This window comes from Adiantum capillus-veneris, chromosome 16 (genome assembly GCF_014529385.1).
Source record: "Adiantum capillus-veneris isolate H3 chromosome 16, ASM1452938v2, whole genome shotgun sequence".
Taxonomy (NCBI): domain Eukaryota; kingdom Viridiplantae; phylum Streptophyta; class Polypodiopsida; order Polypodiales; family Pteridaceae; genus Adiantum; species Adiantum capillus-veneris.
Genome location: NC_140946.1, coordinates 92,479,390 through 92,498,789, shown reverse-complemented (window position 1 = coordinate 92,498,789; position 19,400 = coordinate 92,479,390). Strand labels below are relative to the sequence as shown.

General features: G+C 47.4%; 1 protein-coding gene across 1 annotated transcript in view; it reads left to right on the top strand.

Moving 5' to 3' along the window:
- Positions 1-4,071: 4,071 nt before the first annotated feature.
- The window catches only part of LOC147439459 (FAD/NAD(P)-binding oxidoreductase family protein), a 92,049-nt gene continuing 76,720 nt past the window's right edge, over positions 4,072-19,400 (top strand). Inside the window, exon 1 of the mRNA XM_086485305.1 lies at positions 4,072-4,310. Within this exon, the coding sequence (XP_086341431.1) occupies positions 4,194-4,310 (117 nt within the window). The 5' untranslated portion in view covers positions 4,072-4,193. The remainder of the gene's footprint in view (positions 4,311-19,400) is intronic.

Below are 19,400 nucleotides of genomic sequence, written 5' to 3'. Positions count from 1 at the left end.
AGGTAGTTTGATGTATGGTAGGTTGTGGAAGCTCTCTTGTTTGGTGGTGTATCTACACTTCAAATTTTTTTTTTGTTGAAGAGTTATTTGGTGAAAGTGGAAGTTGGTGTGTGTTGTAAATCCATGCCAGGGTAGATCATTCCTAGTTTTGATTGTGGTCTTTTGGGTAGGTGTATGCTTGTAAATTCGTGAGAGATAACTTGCCTTTGAATTGTGGTGTTATGGGAGTTCTTTTGATACCATTTGTGGTGTTGATCTTGTGTCTTGAGCGCTATTGGGAGACATTGCTATAGAGGTGCCCCTTGATCTTCTTTTCCCAACAATGTTTTGGTGCCCGCCACACCACAAAGGATTTGCTTGAAGTGACCTTCAGTTTACATGTTTGATTGGCGTGATGGCATAGTTTCCAAATCTTATGGTCATGTAGATGAGGATGTTGATGAATTCATTGAAAAGATAGATTTTACTTATTTGATTGTAAATAAGGAAGATCCAATGGTTATGCTCAAAATTTTGTTCTTTTGCTTGAAAGAGGATGCAAGGAAATGGTATGATGAGCATGAGTCTTGGTTGAAATCATCTCAACCTTTGCAAGTTTAGGAAGTTAGAGGACCCAATGAATGTATGGCACTCCATTTAGACGGGCTTGTGCAGGGTGATGGCCAAAGTGTAGAAGCCTTATTATGGATGATCTCTACTCTTAAAGTTGGAGTTTGTGCTCATTTGCCTTTTGATTTGTGTGGACAACATGTTTATGCTACTGTTGAGCATGGATGTTGTAGCAGACTGGGGGGGTTATCAAACTATGTTGCGTGTATTTTAGGAACCCTTTTTTTTTGTAAATTTGTACATATGGACATCACGCAGGTGGATTTCTTTTTGTGGACTTTTTAGCTTGATTTAGCAAGCACAGGTACATGCAGTGCAAGTTCCTAGTGTAGCACCAGTTGCGGAGTTGCCTTGGGTACCCATAAGTGAGTTTTTTGAAGTGTCACGTGTATCATGTAAAAACTAAAGAAATTTCAGTCAAAGATAAAAAACTTGCACTGTCTGCCTCTCTCTCTCTGCACACACACTGCATTTGCGCACTCACAATTGGTATTAGAGTGCATGGCAATCGCGGAGAGCATGGAGGCGTTGAGAATTTCGACGCAATAGCTTGCTCGTTCTTGGTGGTGGAAAGATCAAGAAATCTTGGAAGCTTTGTGAGACCATATACATCTCTCTCTCCCTCCCTCTCTCTCTCTCTCTCTCTCTCTCTCTCTCTCTCTCTCTCTCTCTCTCTCTCTCTCTCTCTCTCTCTCTCCCCCCCCCCCCCCTCCGCCTCTCTCTCTGCACACACACTGCATTTGTGCACTCACAATTGGTATTAGAGTGCATGGAAATCGCGAAGAGCATGGCGGCGTTGAGAACTCCGTTGCAATAGCTTGCTCGCTCTCGGTGGTGGAGAGATCAAGAAATCTTGGAAGCTTTGTGGGAACATATACATGTTTGCAAAATTTTTGGTAGCATTTTGACAACACAACCATGCCCAAACAAAGAAAGATCCAAGAGCCACACTGCCAATTCTCTATGCCGAATTACCTTGCCAAAACCAACTTTGATGCTAAATACGACACCAAATTTCCTTGTCATCGGCAAAGGGCTTCGGTTCCCTGAACGTGCTTCACGAGATGGATGAAATATGATTTGAAAGCCTAGAGTGCTTGACCGCAAGCAACAACTTAGAGAAGCTGTGACGGGTTGCAAACTTCTTGATGTAATTTACTAGCTATTTTTTGTCTTTCTTGGAATTAGGTTTTAGGGTCTTAGGTCATGAATCGTCAACTTCATTGACAACCAACCACCCTCGTCAGGTGCCCTCTGTAGTACGCTGCACTGCCCTAGTCGATAGCCCTACTACCCGCTCATCTCTTGCTTCTCTCATTTTGATTTTTTGTGCAACTTGCTGCTACTGCTCTCACTACCCTGCCTTCATTTGGCATCTTGTAGAGCAACCTCGCATTGGCAACCATACTTTGAGTGACTTTTTCACCTTTTCTTGTCTTTCGTTGCAATTCCATTCCGACACCTATTTCTCCTCCCTATTCCTGATGGTTGGTCAATAGGGTTTCAATACCTAGTATGACCTTCTTGCACACTTTAGCATGCTTGGCTTTTTGGTATTTTGCATCTTGTCTCCATCCTCCTAGTGTTTGCCGAGCTGCTTGTTATTAGTGGCCCCTTATGATATAGAGTTTGTTACATTTTGTTGGTTTTGTCCTTCCTCTGTCTTGTTTTGTTTGGTTTTTGTGTGCGTGTTTCTTTTCTTCTTCCTTGCTTTGGTGGGCGGGTGTGTTTTGGGTGTAGGTGAGTGAAGTTTTGGTTTTGTACCTCTCAAGATTGCTTTTGGGTGTGTTGTTGTTGTTGTGGTGTGTGTGAATCATGTCTGCTTGGTATGATTTTTAGTGTTTTGTTTTTGCATGTTTTTGTTTCCGCCTTTGCTTTTCCTGTTTGATTTTGTTTTGGGATGTCGCACTCCCGCTCTTATCCCTCTACATGTTTCTACTAATGGAGGTCTTACCATGGAGCTCAGAGTTTCCTTTGTTGTCTTCCTAGAATTTTCCTCCCTAGTCTTGGATTATAGGAGTGATCTTCAGCAAGTGGATTGCCTTCTACCCTGGTTGACATCTCCCTGAGTGCTCCGATTATAGCACTCTATGGGTCATCCTTTTCATCTCTTTTTGGTAGACTTCATGGTGATGCTAGTTGCTTCTTCTCTATCATCTTTGTCATTGACTGCTCCCTCCCTTCTGTTTTTCCACAACCCTTGGTTTCGAATGATACCAATTGGCCGCAAAAATTAAGCTACTACAATGGCAGTCATTCCTTACGCTTTATTTGGTGGTATTGATCTTTGATATGTAGTTGCAGAGTGAGATTCTGGCGGAAGTGCCTATTTTCAAAGGCCGCTGTCATCCTCTCTCCCCTTAACTTGCTAGTGCACTTTTTACTCCTTTTAGGAGAGGTTTTTTTCCATGGCTTTCCGATTTCTAGTTTGCTTGTCCATGTGGCCAATCGTATATAATTTTCCAATCGTTGCCTTTGAGCATGCTTTGAAACAATCTTGTACTTGCCCTCAGAATCGACACCATTTGGGTGTTTTTAGAGGCTTCTCAAGTAATAGACATCAACTACTTGTCCTTGCGTGCACGCGCGCACACACATAGACACACACACACACACACACACACACACACACACACACACACACACACACACACACACACACACACACACACAGAGAGAGAGAGAGAGAGAGAGAGAGAGAGAGAGAGAGAGAGAGAGAGAGAGAGAGAGAGAGGAGGAAAACAAAATTTTAAATGTTGTAGAAACAATCCATAGAGACTTGAAAGATCTACCCGACGTATCTTGAACTCAAGTCCTAATATGAGAGAGAGAGAGAGAAGAGAGAGAAGAAGAAGAAGAAGAAGAAGAAGAAGAAGAAGAAGAAGAAGAAGAAGAAGAAGAAGAAGAAGAAGAAGAAGAGACGTTTTAATAGGTGTTTTCTATGATCAATAATATCTCTTTATGGATCATGTGGAAGGCTCGCTGTGCTCACATTCTGGGCTCACAACCTTCCCTGACATCGACCACTTTGATAGCTATCTAGATTCAGCTGCTGCATACTCTTTGCAGCCATTGGGATACTTCAACGAGCTCCTTCAAGGAAGCCGAGAGGCATATATACTCTTTTCTCAGGACACGGGCGAGATCTTCAGTTCTTTTCAGCATGGAGCATGCACACATCACATGGCATCATGCACCTTCCCAATGGTTCATCTTGCACTTTTCATACATACCACCTTGATGTACACATAGTATTCACTTTGTACTCTCAATCTTGGACATCCTCTGGGTAATACGTCTTTGAGAATTCGTAACTGTCTCTTTGTACACTTTTGCTCTTTGTACACAAATACACAACCACTTTTTTTGCCAAAAAAAAGATGTGTGGGTGTGTGTGAGGATTTTTAGTTGAAGAGAGTAGAAGTTTCCTTCTCAAATGTGATTCTTATCTTCTCGTGAAGGGTGAAAAGGATCCAAAGGCGTCTCCAAAAATTCAAAGATCGTCAAGTGCTGATCAAGCAAATGAAACTGCAAGACGAAAATTGGAAATTGTGCGTAGAATCTGTCGTTCAAACTTTGGCGAAATGTCATGGCTGAGGACTGCAACGAGCAAGGCGTTGAAGGCGAGTGCACGAAGCTACAGTCAGCCCATCCTGTTGCGAGCCATGGCGACTACTACGCAGCAGGCCCAAGGCCGCCTGGTACTCCTTTTTTCTCATCATTTTCAGGTTTTGTTTGGCAACGTGAGGTGATCAGAGCTGGGTCTCACCTAGTGCTAGCAGTAAGAGCCGAGTCTCCCTATTGCTTTGTGAGTTTAGTAATATTAAGGGGAAAAAAAGCTAAAGAGTGGTCTCGCCTGTAAAAGTTAGAAGGCTCACAATAGCAATTTTATTTATGAGAAAAGAAAGAGATCATTTGTTGAAGAGCACATGCATTGGTTAGACATTGTTGGTTGCGGCTAATACAAAGAAAAGATTGAGTATTGGAGTTGGGTCGCACCATGGGATAGTAGGGTGAGTATTTACTAAATAAATGCTAAAAGGATCTCCTTAAAACATAGGCTTGCCATTTCCAATCAGTATCTTCCACGACCTCCTTGACGAAAGAAACTTTGTGCAATGCGTTACCCCTCTTGCCCCCACTAACCCATGGTGCAACCGGCTACTACAATTTGGGGAATGTTCACTTTATCCTACTAATTTTAAAAGCTAAAAGTGTGGCACCTATTTAGGGCTATTATTTAATTGTACTACTACTCTTAGCATAGTGGGGGACTTGGTTCTAAATAAGCGTTACCTAAGGTCGCACTCTAAAGCTTGGACTCCAAGAAAGACAGTTACGAGAATTCCTAGGAGAACGTGGGGCCATAGCTTAGACTGTTCTAAAAAAGAAGCGCCCTTCACTAGAACTATGAGCTTATTCTTTTGATTTTTTGAAAGTCTTGGGCTACTTTCAAGCTCGGAGGAAAACGTGGACCAACGTTTTAAAAAAAATTAACTTGCGTGTGACCATGCTCACCCATGAAGACTGATCAAGTCGACATCTGAATGCCATAAGCGAGAGAGAGAGAGAGAGAGAGAGAGAGAGAGAGAGAGAGAGAGAGAGAGAGAGAGAGAGAGAGAGAGAGAGAGAGAGAGAGAGAGAGAGAGAGAGAGAGAGTCCTGTCGTGCAAACTTTGCTAACAAGAGAAGCTACAAGGCTTTGCACAATCTGACAGAATGGTGGCAAGCTCTGGTCGGTACCGTTGACAAAGGCTTCCAGAGCCTAGTGGACACTGATGGCGCTTGTGCGTACTCCGTTGCCATTGATGGTTAGGATTGTCCCTTTTTTTCTAGCAAAAAAAGTCCTTTGCATGACATAAAATCGACCATAGGTCTAGATACAAGAAATAAGGGAAAAAATCACAAAATACATCTAGGGATAAAGATACTCTACTCAAGAAGTGATAATGAAACTAGTTGGCTGTGATAAGCCTACACAAATTTGCCCAAAAGCTCTTTCCACAATGTCCTGTGCTAAGTATCTGATTGATATAAAATATTCGTTGTAAAAACCTCCTATAAGCCAAGGGATTGTGAAACCCACCCACGTGTTGTGCCTCCAAAATCATCCGCATCCACTCTTAACATTTCCAGTTGGTGTATCCCAACAAGGATTGTCTATCTAGGGCCCTATGGTTCTTTGACCATTAACATGTCCATAGCATTTTATGAGTTCATCTTCATCGAAAGTCCCCTCTTGCTTAGCTTCTTGCTCTACCATACTCATAGCATTCACTTGAGGGGTGGAGTCAGAAGTTGATGCAGTAGCGGGTTCAATATAGATTCTTTCTTAGGACATGTGACCTACTGTTGAAAATGAAAACACATACGTTCCTTTACATACAATGCGTGTTCTTCTTTACTTAGTTGACCACCTACGATTCCTTGAACAACTTTCTGATAAGGTGTGAGTTTGAGGTGTTAAGAGTTTTGGCATCTCAAGTGAACTGCCCAATGTGATCCCATTATTTAGGTTGGCTTTTAGTCTTGGGTAGGGCAATTTACTGAGGTTGCTATATAAGCAATCCCTTGCCTCCATTGTATATACATTTAGTTATTCATTGCCAAGGTTGATTGGTTGAGGAGACTCTCTCTCTCTCTCTCTCTCTCTCTCTCTCTCTCTCTCTCTCCCCTTGGTCTCTATGCTTCCACATCGTCGACTTTGACATGGTATCAGAGGAGTGTCGACATTGAAGGCCTTTGCATGGAGGGGGGGTCTTGTTGAGGGCAGCTTTGAGAAGAGCGTGGGGTTGCCTTGAGCAAACACTGAGAAGAGCTCGTTGTGGAGGAACCCCTTGTCGCTGCCCCTGCGTTTTAAAATGCAGCATTTTTGTTGCCGACGCTCACCAACCCTTGCCTTGGCGCTGCTTGGAGTCCCCCCCCCAAACCCCCGTGTTAGGTGCAGCGGAATGATTGTTTGCGCTTTGCTCAAGATGAGTGCTCCGAACTATGCTCAAGTTTCCTTTTAGTTCTTATGGAAGGGAGAGCCTTCCGTTCTTAATGGAAAGTGCTATGATCACAAAGTGAATGGACACTGTGCGTGTAAGTGAATGAGACTGAGAGATAGAGAGAGAAGAGAGATACGACACCAGAGACGTTGTAAAACCCTCCTCCGAAGGCCCCACTCTTGTCGGCGAGAGTGGTCTACTTATTGATTGCAAGAGTGGTACAATGCGGATGCAATGGACTGATGCAACTTGGGACTATGCCGACGACGACGACGGGGATGACGACGACGACGATGACTTTAGGGAAATCTGTGGTCTTCTATCTGCTATCCAAAAACGCTAGGGGCTGAAATCTGGGACTGTTTTCGGTGGCTGAAAATGACTGTTTTGGCTGCGTTTTTAGGGCTGAAAATGGGGGTCTTCTGCATGTCCTTAGGGCTGAATCTGCGGCTGTTCTAAATGCTGAAAACGCTGAGCTTTCTGCTGCATGTGAGGCTGAAAACCAAAAACGTTGGCCGGTTGCTGTGGCGTTAGTAAAACGCTGGGCTATCTGGGGATGACGGCGACCCTGCAAGCTGAAAACGCTAGGAACTTGAACTGCTTGAGGGCGATCTGCAAACGCTAGGCTGTAGGGTACTGTGGCGACCAAGCAATGCTGAAAACGCCAAGTGAGGGGAGGTGCTGTAGATGTCCAAAAACGCTAGGCTATGGGAGATGGAAAACGAGGCTTGGGGGGTACTGCGGGGTTCTTGCTGAGAAGACGCCTGTTGAGCGGGAAGCTCCTACTGCCTCTTGTGCCAGAAAGTGCTAACTTGGGTTTTGCTTATATATTAACTTAGCAAAATTGCCCTATCTACTTTTGTTGGGAAGTCACTTAAAAATAATAAGTGAAAAATGTCAAAAATAGGGAAAATAGGCTAAATGCATTGGAAAATTCTCCTAATTGATTCTAATGGATTTTGATGGGAATACTGAAGATCATGCTGTGTGCAACCAGAGGATATGCATCTACACTCAGTGACTGGGCATGCACGGTCTACGAGTAGACTCACAAAAGTGCTAGATCACTTCTAATCTAGACCGACTAGACTGACTGAACCCTGATCATACTGTAGCTTGCCCACGGACACATAGGGTTGGATGTGTCACGTGCCTTCTCCTCCTTTTCAAAGTGAGGTACTGGTACCAAACTGTATGGCGTCGAGGGAGATCGCCAATAGCATCTGGAATCCTGGAAGGGACTCTTCGCTGGCCCACTCGGATGTGTGGGTCGTGCGGTACTTGAACTTCATAAAGGTTTGCAACGCTTGCTTCTTTGGGCCGTGCCGAAAGCGACACAAAGTCTGTTGTGTTTCCTTCGATGCTTCAACTTCGTTGAGAGTCATGCTTCGTTCTTCTTCAAGATCTCCATGGTTGAAAATTCCTGAAACCATTTCCAACACAAAACCATGAACATACCTATCCCATGTAAAGTGAGTGGAAAAATTCTTGGCTTCTTGAAAGCCTGTGCATGCCATGTAGGTGAACAAATAAACGGAGTGCTAAACCGTTCACCACACACACGCAAACAATGAGATCTAATCTTGTCGTCCTGACCAAAATCACTCAACTGTGGCAAAACACTACGGAAATACCCATGCTTGGTGCTCCCACTTTCATGTACTCGTTCGGAAACTGTGTCATGCCAAGGAAGAGACATGGAATGTGACTTCCTGACATACATACTTTTCAGCTTTTCATGAAAAATCCGCATACATTCGTGCTCATCCATGAGAGAAATGTGTTCAACATACAATATGTCATGCCTAGGAAAAGGGATCACATAATGATGCTGACTAAAATACATGATACGATCATGAATGAAACATTCGAACAATGCGTGCGTATCAATCATGCGAACACATAATACTCCTTGTAAGGGTTCTTTGGACCTAGGCTCGAGAGCCAAGATCGATTCTTCGTGATTGATCGAATCTGCAACAAGGTTAGCTTCGCTAGAAAAAGCATCCACTAACACATGATCCTGGTGAACAATCACAGCTTCTTGATGCAACTCATCATGCTTGTGAGAAATCACATCTTGATCATGCAAATCATCATGCTTATCTGTATCATCCAAATCATCATGCTGATCATTGTCAATCAAATCATCATGCATATCATCATCATTCAACTCATCATGCTTCTCATAATCATGCAAATCCTGTGTGTCGTGCTTTGGAGAAGAAGAGACTGAGAGAGTCTCCTTCTCATGAATCCGTTCAATCTTGTCCTGCATATTAGCAATGAGAGATGGAGAATGAACAATGTCCTCTCCATGAATGACAATGGGAGAATCACTTTTGGCATTGAGAGTTAAAGTGTTAGCCGCATTATCACGAAACCATCGAATGCCCAAAATCATATCACATCCTGAGAGAGGAGAAACAACAAATCTTCTAGTGAAGGCAGCTTGTTGAATTCCAAACAACACATCAAGGCACTCCTCCGTGATGAGAGCGTCCATACCGGGATGAAAGCCAGAGACCTCGATAGGAGATCTCGGACTAACTTCGAGGCGGGCTCTCTCAACAAGAGAGGAATTGATCACATCATGCATACTACCTGGGTCAAACAATATGACAAAACGTTGCCCCGACGTACGACCATAACATTTAATGAGAGAATCATCAATGGAAGTGTCATGAGAAACTTGGGGCACACTCGTGTTATCATTAATTGCATTGACAGAAGAATTGGGTTCTGTGGATTCTTTAGATTCATTCGATTCAAGCTTAGGACATGTTCTTTTTATGTGACCCTTAATGTGACAATGAAAACAACGACGTTCCTTAGAATAAGTGCTTTGCTCTTTCGACGTGATGTATCCTCCTAGAATTCCTTGTGCTACCTTTTTTTCTGGAGTAAGCTTAGGTTTAGCAATTGCGTTAGCCTTACCCTTAGATTCATTGGAAGAATTCTTTTTTGAGAGACTGTTGGAAGATTGGTTAGAAGAGTTACCATTCTTACCATTCTTACCGTTCTGAGGGTTTTGAGAAGTCTGTGAGGTACTTGTGGAAGTCTTGTTCTCCTTAGGATTTCCCTTGTGGTGCTTCATCTCCTGTGCGAGAGCAATCGCTACCGCCTTGTTGAGATCGATTGGATTGAAGACTTCTACATCAAACTTGATATAGTCGTTTAATCCAAAAAGGAATGCCTCTTTGCATTCATCATCCGACTTGCGTAATTGGGTACCTAGCTGCAAAACACGATTAGAGAAAGACATAACCGGCATACCATTTTGCTTGCAATCGTCCTTCAATCGTGCGAGGTACTGAGGTGGCATAAACGGCGCCTTGAGCTCGTCTTGGAAATCAGCCCAATTGAAGGAAAGGGGCGTGAACTCATCGGCTTCCTCTTGGTGCGCGGCTAGCTGTGCCTCTTGCCATGCGTAGTACCAATTGATGGCATCACCGGCAAGGTACATAGCTGCTGTCAAAACCTTGCTATTTTCTGTCTTCTTAGTTGTCGCAAAATAAGTATTAAATTGATGCAACCAAGAATGAATAACCGTAGCATCCATCTTACCATCATACTTACTGAAAGTCAACTTCTCTGTGACTAGATGGTTGGAATCGGCATCGTGGCTTGCACCACTTGAGGAACTCCCACGATCTTTGGGTGTTCGGTCTTCGCGGCTAGCACTTGTCGAAGCAATTCTTGAGTGCGTAGCTCTCGTTGAGCTGCACGCTCGGCCTTCTTTTCTGCTTTTCGTTCATTTCTTTCATCGCGCTCGCGTTCGAAAGCAAGGCGATTGGTTTCTTGTTGTGCCAACGCAACTCGATTCGCTTCTTGTTGTTGTATTGCATTTCTTTCATTTCGTTCCATCGTAATGCGAGTCGCTTCTTGTTGTGCCAGCATCATGTCCATAATTGACTTGACCATCATCTCTATAGGAGTTAGTACAACTCGTGGCGTAGATGGCGAAGGGGGAGGGTTGGAAAAATCTCCTGGTGGGGAGAATCCTTCGTCGCCTCTCTCATGCTCATCACCTGTATGCGAAGTATCCATTCCGCTTCGGGTGACGACCATGCACTATGATCTTTGGTTCTTAAGTTCACGAGGAACTTGGGTTCTTGAGGGTCTTGAGGTTTTCTTTCGCTTGCAAACCGTGTTTGAGAAGGATCTTCTCTTCACCCGAGTTCTCCTCTTTTCCGCGGGGCACCCCTTGGCGGCCTTGCGTTCACACCAAGGTTGCTTTTTCCCACCTCACGTCGATTGGCTGGCCGTTAAGTGCACAGTCCGCTCTCAATGAGTGAAAAGAGACACAAGGGGAGGCTGGACAAACCCTTCTTTCTTGGGATTCCTGTCACTCTTCAAAAAACACGATTAGGAATCGACACGCTCAAGCGAACTTGGGTTCGTGCGATCGCTACAAGCAATTTTTCTTTTTGTGATTCTTGTGGTTCTTTCCTTGAGTGATACAGAACACTGCCAAAGCTCTGATACCAATGTTAGGTGCAGCGGAATGATTGTTTGCGCTTTGCTCAAGATGAGTGCTCCGAATTGTGCTCAAGTTTCCTTTTAGTTCTTATGGAATGGAGAGCCTTCCGTTCTTAATGGAAAGTGCTACGATAACAAACAAAGTGAATGGACACTGTGCATGCAAGTGAATGAGACTGAGAGATAGAGAGAGAAGAGAGATACGACACCAGAGACGTAAAACCCTCCTCCGAAGGCCCCACTCTCGTCGGCGAGAGTGGTCTACTTATTGATTGCACAAAGTGGTACAATGCGGATGCAATGGACTGATGCAACTTGGGACTATGCCGACGACGACGAGGGGGACGACGACGACGACTTTAGGGCTGAAATCTGTGGTCTTCTATCTGCTGTCCAAAAATGCTAGGGGCTGAAATCTGGGACTGTTTTCGGTGGCTGAAAATGACTGTTTTGGCTGCGTTTTTAGGGCTGAAAATGGGGGTCTTCTGCATGTCCTTAGGGCTGAATCTGCGGCTGTTCTAAATGCTGAAAACGTTGAGCTTTCTGCTGCATGTGAGGCTGAAAACTTAAAACGCTGGCTGGCTGCTGTGGCGTTAGTAAAACGCTGGGCTATCTGGGGATGACGGCGACCTTGCAAGCTGAAGACGCTAGGAACTTGAACTGCTTGAGGGCGATCTGCAAACGTTAGGCTGTAGGGTACTGTGGCGACCAAGCAATGCTGAAAACGCCAAGTGAGGGGAGGTGCTGCAGATGTCCAAAAACGCTAGGCTATGGGAGATGGAAAACGCCAGGCTTGGGGGGTACTGCGGGGTTCTTGCTGAGAAGACGCCCGTTGAGCGGGAAGCTCCTGCTGCCTCTTCTGCCAGAAAGTGCTAACTTGGGTTTGCTTATATATTAATTAGCAAAATTGCCCTACCTACTTTTGTTGGGAAGTCACTTAAAAATAATAAGTGAAAAATGTCAAAAATAGGGAAAATAGGCTAAATGCACTGGAAAATTCCCCTAACTGATTCTAATGGATTCTGATGGGAATACTGATGATCATGCTGTGTGCAACCAGAGGATATGCATCTACACTCAGTGACTGGGCATGCACGGTCTACGAATAGACTCACAAAAGTGCTAGATCACTTCTAATCTAGACTGACTGGACTGATTGAACCCTGATCATGCTGTAGCTTGTCCACGGACACATAGGGTTGGATGTGTCATGTGACACCCCGTCTAGCGACAACGTTTTAAAATGCTGTCGGTACCTGCCCTTTGCGCTGTCGGACCCTCCTGTTGCGCGCCTGTTGACGGCCCTCCCGCAAGCGTTCTAAAACGCTGCAACCCGCGGATCTCCCCGTGAGCAACGACGGCCAGGCACCTAGCATTTTGAAACGCAGGTGGCCCAGCACCTTGGCGACGCCTCCTCCCCTATCCTCCCTTAGCGTTTTGAAACGCACACCGCCTGGCCCCTCCTTGGTGACAATAGCAATGACGAGAGTGTGGAAGGAGGAGCGGCTTTGGAGTCTTAAGCAGTGGGAATGGCTCAAGAGCGGAGCGGGCTAGAGTGGACCTTTTAGACAACAGATCGAAGTCACGGTAGTTTGGAGCAGTTTTGGGAGCTGGATTATGTGGAGCCTTCATCTGTTCGAGGGCTTCCACTTGGAGATTGTGCGGCTTGGGAGCAGTAACCCCTTGAAGTTTTCAGAGAGGGTTAGCGGGATTGTGTGCGGTGCGGCGCAAGGGAATTGTTCGAAAATCTTGCGGCTTGGTTCGTGCAGCCGATTCTTGGAATGTGAGAAGGTACCCGACTACCAGATCTTGCAACTTCATCATGGCATCCCCTTGCTCGAGCGCCCGCGACGACAACGTCCAAAAGCAACAAGTGGCTATGGAACGGATCCACCATCTAGTTAGCGGCCTATGCACTGGCACAATTCTCAAGGAACCTGGCAAATTGTTTGGCTCAAGTTTGTGAAGTCAAAAGAAAATGTTAGTGTTTGCTAGAGGACAACGACAAAGGTCAGTTGGAAAGGATGGCAGTACCAGTACTCAGTTAGTTGCCTTGGTACCAAGGAGGTATGACCACAATTGTTATGAATGTGACTCGACGCTTTGTTTGGCTCGAGAGTTTGAAGCCAAAGGCAAAAGCAGGAACTTACAAATAGACAAGGATAAAGGCAAGCTGGACAGAGATTACGGTAATAAAGATTTGACAGAGGAGATTCGCATGGCACATGTGGCGGCGGCCACAGTGGCCTCGACGTCAGATATCTAGTCAAATGACAGGCGTCACCAAGAGCTTCAGCCAGAGAAAGGCTTGTGAGTGGCAGAAGGGGCAAATGAATGCTCCTTATAATTAATTTTGACCCTTGTGTTGGAGTTCAAGTTATTGGTCTTTGGACCCGTATGTCGGAGTTCAATGCACATGCATCTAGCAGGGAACCAATAAGACGTCTAAAACTCTATGGATGAGTGCACCAATCCATAGTTGTTGGTCAGATTATGGACATGATGTGTTCCAGCAGTTCATTATCTTGGAGTTTTATGTTCTGAACGTGATGTGTTCACAATTCACGAATGGGGATTATTGGACGTAGTGTGGTCTACAGTTCAAAGTTTCTACAAAGGCAAGCGATGCTCAAGATGGCATTACTTTCAGGTACAAAGTCGAGGAGAGCAACATCGAGGTGTATCCAGTTGATGGCCACTTCTGGGGTGTCCATGGTAGCTTCTACATCGACTTGGTCTCACTATTGATGTCCACTATGACCTGCAGAGAGGGTGTTATCAAGTGAACTGCCCAATGTGATCCCATTATTTAGTTTGGCTTTTAGGTATTTATTTTTACTTATTTGTCAAAGTCTTGGGTAGGGCAATTTACTGAGGTTTCTATATAAGCAACCACTTGCCTCCATTGTCTATACATTCAGTTATTCGTTGATTGGTTCAGGAGACTCTCTCTCTCTCTCTCTCTCTCTCTCTCTCTCTCTCTCTCTCTCTCTCTCTCTCTCTCTCTCGTGCTCACTCCCCTTGGTCTCTACGCTTCCGCATCGTCGAGTTTGACATGAGGTTTATCATATTTTCCTTTACCCTTATCCTTATCTTTGTCACTCTTAGATTGAGAATTTTGAGAGTTCTTTTTATTGTTACCACTCCCATTAGAATTTTTGTCCTCGTCTTTAGAGGAGTCACGAGAGAGAGTTACTATTATGGTAGGCCATCTTGAGCTTACCCTTGTTGTGCTTCATCTCTTGGAGTTGAGCCAAGCGTATCGCATCTTTTAATGTCTTTGGATCACTGGCTTCCACTTCAAACTTGATCAAGTGGTTCAATCCAAAGAGAGGTCTCCAACCTTTCCTCATCCGATTTCCTCAATTGTCCACCTAACTGTGCACAAGTGTGATGATGTGGCAAAACCTATTGGCGCTCTTTAGGGCCACTAAAGAGAAGACCACCTTGGACAAAAATTGAAACCTGAAAGATTACGCAAGGGCTGATGTGACACTTGGTGCAAGTCGCACCGCAAATCATGGGCATCCATGTGGCATCTGATGTGTGAGCAATTGGCGCCAGATTTGGAGCATATTTTTGGCTTATGCTTTGCCAGTTGAAAAGCAAGATGGGAGGTCCTAGTTTTAGGCCCTCCCTTCTACCTTTATAAGTGAAACCTCTGTCCTTCGTCTTGTCTCTCTCTCTCTCTCTCTCTCTCTCTCTCTCTCTTCAATTTTGTTTGTTGCAATTTCTATTCGTGTGTTGCTATTGATTTCTCGCTTGGGTGTCCAAGCTTGTAACACTAATATTGCATCCATCTGGCAAGTGTTTTCTGCTGCTCGCTACTGCTAAACGCCCCCTCCCCCTGCTGCGCCATTGTTGTCCCCCCCCTCCGCTGCCCTCGCACTGCCCCCCGCCCCCGCTTGCCCTTGCGCGCAACAGCCCAGCCCGCCCGGCCCCTGTTGCACGTACCCGCCCGCTGCCCTCATCTCGCGCTGCCCCCCAGCCCGTCCACTGCCCCCCTCTTGTGCCGCCATCCCCCCCCCCCCTCCCGCTGCCTCTTGAAATCCCGCACACTGCCAGCCTTATCCGATCTTCCCCCCCGTCTTCTTCTTTCCCGAAGGCTCCTGCACTTGGCTCTAGCAGCACTGTTTCTTCGGACAATGCTCGGCGCGCTCGGTTGTAGAGTCTCTTCACCGTCCGCTTCTTCGCCACAGCAGTAGACACAGATGGAGGCTCTAGCTCCTCCACAGAGGGACTCATCCGAAGCCCCCTCGCCCGACCCCGCTGAGCCCACCATTCGACTTGCTCTTTCGCCGACAGAGCAAGCGAGCCTAGCCGCAGAGGTAGAGCGCTTGCAGGCGACTTCTGTCATTTGCAAGATTCTCGACACCAAACCTAGCAGAGGAGAGCTGCGTGACCTTCTCCAGGCCCGCCTTCTCACAGAGGTGGGCAAGATCTTGGACGTACAGATACTCGGACGAGGTTACTATTAGATCGAGCTTGAGACCTCCGAGATGGCGTCCAAGGTCATCGCCATGAGTCCATTGACTATCCAAGCAGCACGATTCCACTTTCGATAGTGGAGACATGGTTTTGACCCTACTTCGGATGTTCTGCAGACATCCCCATCTCCGTCTGCTTTCTGGGTTTGTGGAGGGAGTACTTACTTCTTTTGTCCAGGATCGGCTCAGCCATTGGGACTGTCCTGGAGACACCTCGCACGGCAGCCTCAGTAGCTGCCAAGGCGGCTGACATTCCCTCAGTTCGCGTTTTGGTCAGAGACACACACGCTCCCGAAGGTTATTCTTCTGCCTCGGGTGAGTGGGGGTTGGTTTAGACAAAGTGTGGAGAATTCGGGCCTCTCGAACCAGTGCTTCATTTGTCGACAGATGGGCCATCTAGCGAAGGCCTGTCCACGGAGGAGGCCTTGACCTACACCACAGCCTTAGCCCCAACCTGCAAGGGCTGGCCAGCAGACACAGACACAGACACAGCGCACACATGCAGAGCCACTCTCTGAGCCTGGGGCTCCAGCGAAGGAGGGATGGCAGCAGGTCCGTGGTCGACGACGACAGGGGCCACAGCGACAGCCTGGCACTCAGAGTGGTCCTCAGGCGCCTACTCAGCAGCAGTCGGTTCCCACGGGGAACCGGTTTGGTCCTCTTGAGCAGGATGAGGTCCCTGCTCCAGCCCCCACCCCAACTTCACCCTTGACAGCCCCTCCCCCCCCAGAGTTCCCCCCCTCTTCCTCATCCTCCCCCCCACCTCCTGCTCCCACCGCCTCTTCCCCCCGCCCCTCTACCTCTGCCGCTCCCCCCCGCCCCTCTTCTCCACCGCTCCGCCCTGCTCCTTCTCCACCCCCTCCCGCTTCAGTTCCACAGTTGTCCCAGGGGGCAGGGCCATCTCCGGCTGCTAGGGGATCTCTTGGCAGCGCCTTTACCACGAGTCGCTTGGTGAGAGAGGGACAGCCTTTCTTGCGCCCCCTCTACAGGTACAGACGTCTCCCCTGGCAGCTATCCCTCGTGGTCTGACGAGCATTGACATCTGGCGCCGATGGGACATCTTCGATTATGACTTCACTCGTTTTCTCGGTGACCCCTCAGCAGACCATGAGGCAGCCTGCTTCAGGGTCCATGTTCTGTTCCTTGCAGCTAGGGGGACAGAGGCCTTGGACTCAACAGTTGGCTTCTCCTTTCCCCTTTGCGGCAGGGACCGGACAGAGTGGACTCTCGACTCAATGTTGGGATGGTTGCACACACAGGTCCTAGAGTTCTCTCACCACATGGGAGAACTAGGAGTTACAGACATGCTTCAGACTTTGTGGCCATCGGCCAAGTTTGCGGTGACACCTCCAGATTCAGTAGGATGTAGACACATTGTGGTTTACTTCTTTGCTGATACACAGTGCTTGCCATGCTATGTATACATTCATGAGGACTCCTGGTCAGAGGAGGTTGCTTTACGCACGGCTCGCTCTGCTTGGGCTTGGGCTAGGCACTCGTTGCAGTCACACCTATCTAGAGGACGCTCGGATGCAGATTACTCCCCATCCAAGCCAGCCTCGAAGATAGCCCGTCTAGCTGCTGTGGCAGCATCTGTTCTCTCTCGCTAGGTGGGCCCCAATTTCAGCGTCAGCGGGGCCGGCTGCGTCAGGAGCTACAGCGCTGCCTTGTGGGAGGAGAGAATGATCTCCTTATGCTTCAGGAGCACCATCTGTGTGAGAGCTGCATTAGACGTTGTGGTCAGCTCTTGCGTGGACGATATGATACTTTTTGGTCAGCTGCTTTTGGACCTGGAGGCATCCAGGGTGGGGTATGTATGACTATTGCGGACTCTTTATAGCAGGCCATTGTGGGCAGAGGGATTATTGTGCCAGGCAGGGCTCAGTCGATTACTATGCAGGTTCAGGGTTGCCTGGTGGGCTTCCTGAACATCTATGCGCCCAATGTGGCGAGTGCTCGAGCAGAGTTTTGGTCACAGATAGTTGAGTCTCTGCCGCAGGCAGAACACTGGTGCATAGGAGGGGACTTCAAGATGTTGGAGGACCCTTCTGACAGGATTGGTGGTAGCCATGCTACTGTGCATGGAGTTGAGTTGGCAGCTTGGGAGAGGTTTTGTATGACTCTAAGGGTCTCGGATGTTTGACAACACTCTGGTTTTGTGAGGCCTCTAGACAACCTTGCCTTCTCTCGTTCGGACCGCAGAGCGGGAGGAGTGAATCTATCGCGGATAGATCGCTTCTACACTAGTGACCATTTCAGTGACTTGGGAGGGACAGTGGGCATTCTGGCAAGGACTTCCTTCTCGGACCATGCACCAGTGATCCTCACAGTGGCAGACAGGCAGAGGAGTGGGAGAGCACGATGCTTTGCATCCCAGAGAGGGTCTTGTTGGACTCAGCACTCAGAGAGCGGGTAGTTTGGACAGAGAGCTTGGACAGGCAGGATTCTCCTGCTGACAGAGTGGCCTCAGGCCTTGCTCAGCTTAGCCGGTTTTTTCTCCAGGAGTCCCTGGCTCGCTGGGCTGCAGCGAGAGAGGAGGAGCAGCGTCTCAGACGGGGCATTGCTTCGTTACAGAGGATGCAGGAGCAGCATCCAGACAGTCCTTGGTTGGAGGAGCAGCTACAGTAGGCTCGACATAGCTTGTTAGCACAGAGGAGAGGCGACATGAGTTTGCTTTCCATCGACAGGCATCTCAGTGGACCTAGGTGGGCGACAGAGTGACTGGTGCTTTCTTTGAGGCAGTGGGACCTCGACATTCGCATGCCAAGGTCAGTTAGTTGAGGAGGTCCGACGGGTCAGTTGCTTCTGAGCCCGAGGATATGCGTGCAGTTGCTACTGACTTCTATCGTGAGTTATTGTCTGCAGAGTCCCAATCAGAGCGTCAGGATGCATGCAGGGAGCAGGTTTGGGCATAGATGCCTTGTCTTGTGACTGAGGAGATGCGTCAGAGGCTTGAGCTGCCAGTACAGCTTGAGGAGCTGCACACGGCTCTTAGGGCCCTCCCCCGTGGTAGCTGTCCATGTGAGGATGGGCTAACTCCCAGTTTTTTCTTGGAGTACTGGGACCTGCTTGGCCCAGATCTCTGTAGTGCTTTTCAGTACATTTTGCACACAGGAGTGATGCCTGACAGCATGAGTGAGGGCCTGATCTACCTCATTCCCAAAGAGGGTGGCTCCTTGGATGAGATTCGACAGTGGCACCCCATCACCATCCTTAACTCAGCCTACAAAATTCTTGCCAAGGCTCTGAGTTTGAGGATTCAACCACTTCTAGAGAGCCTTATACATGGGACTCAGACAGGTTTTGTCAAGGAATGCAGTATCCTTGACAACATCTTTACTTTTTGGGAGGCTTCTGCCCTGGCACGGCTCCGTGGTGAGGACTTAGTGATTCTTCTTCTCGATTTTGAGAAGGCATACGACAGAGTTGACTGGGACTTTCTAGAGGGCACTCTACGCAGGATGGGTTTCTCAGATGCTTGGATTAGAGGGGTGTCAGCTTTGTACAGACAGGCTCACAATCAGGTACTTTTGGCAGGAGGTAGAGGTGATTGCTTCATGCTCACACGTTTGGTCAGAGAGAGCTGTCCTCTTGCCCCTTTCCTCTTTCTGTTCTATGCGGAGGCGATGAGCAGGTTTTTGGTGTTGCAGCAGGTTGGTCTACGGGGCTTAGCACTCCCTATTCGGGGAGACGAGCTACTGGACGCTGAGTTTGCCGACGACTCAGCCTTGTACTTAGATGGCCAGGAGGCCAACCTTCACAGGTGTGAGCAGGCCCTGGAGACCTTCTGTTGTGCATCGGGCGCACTGATCAATTGGAGAAAGATAGTGGCT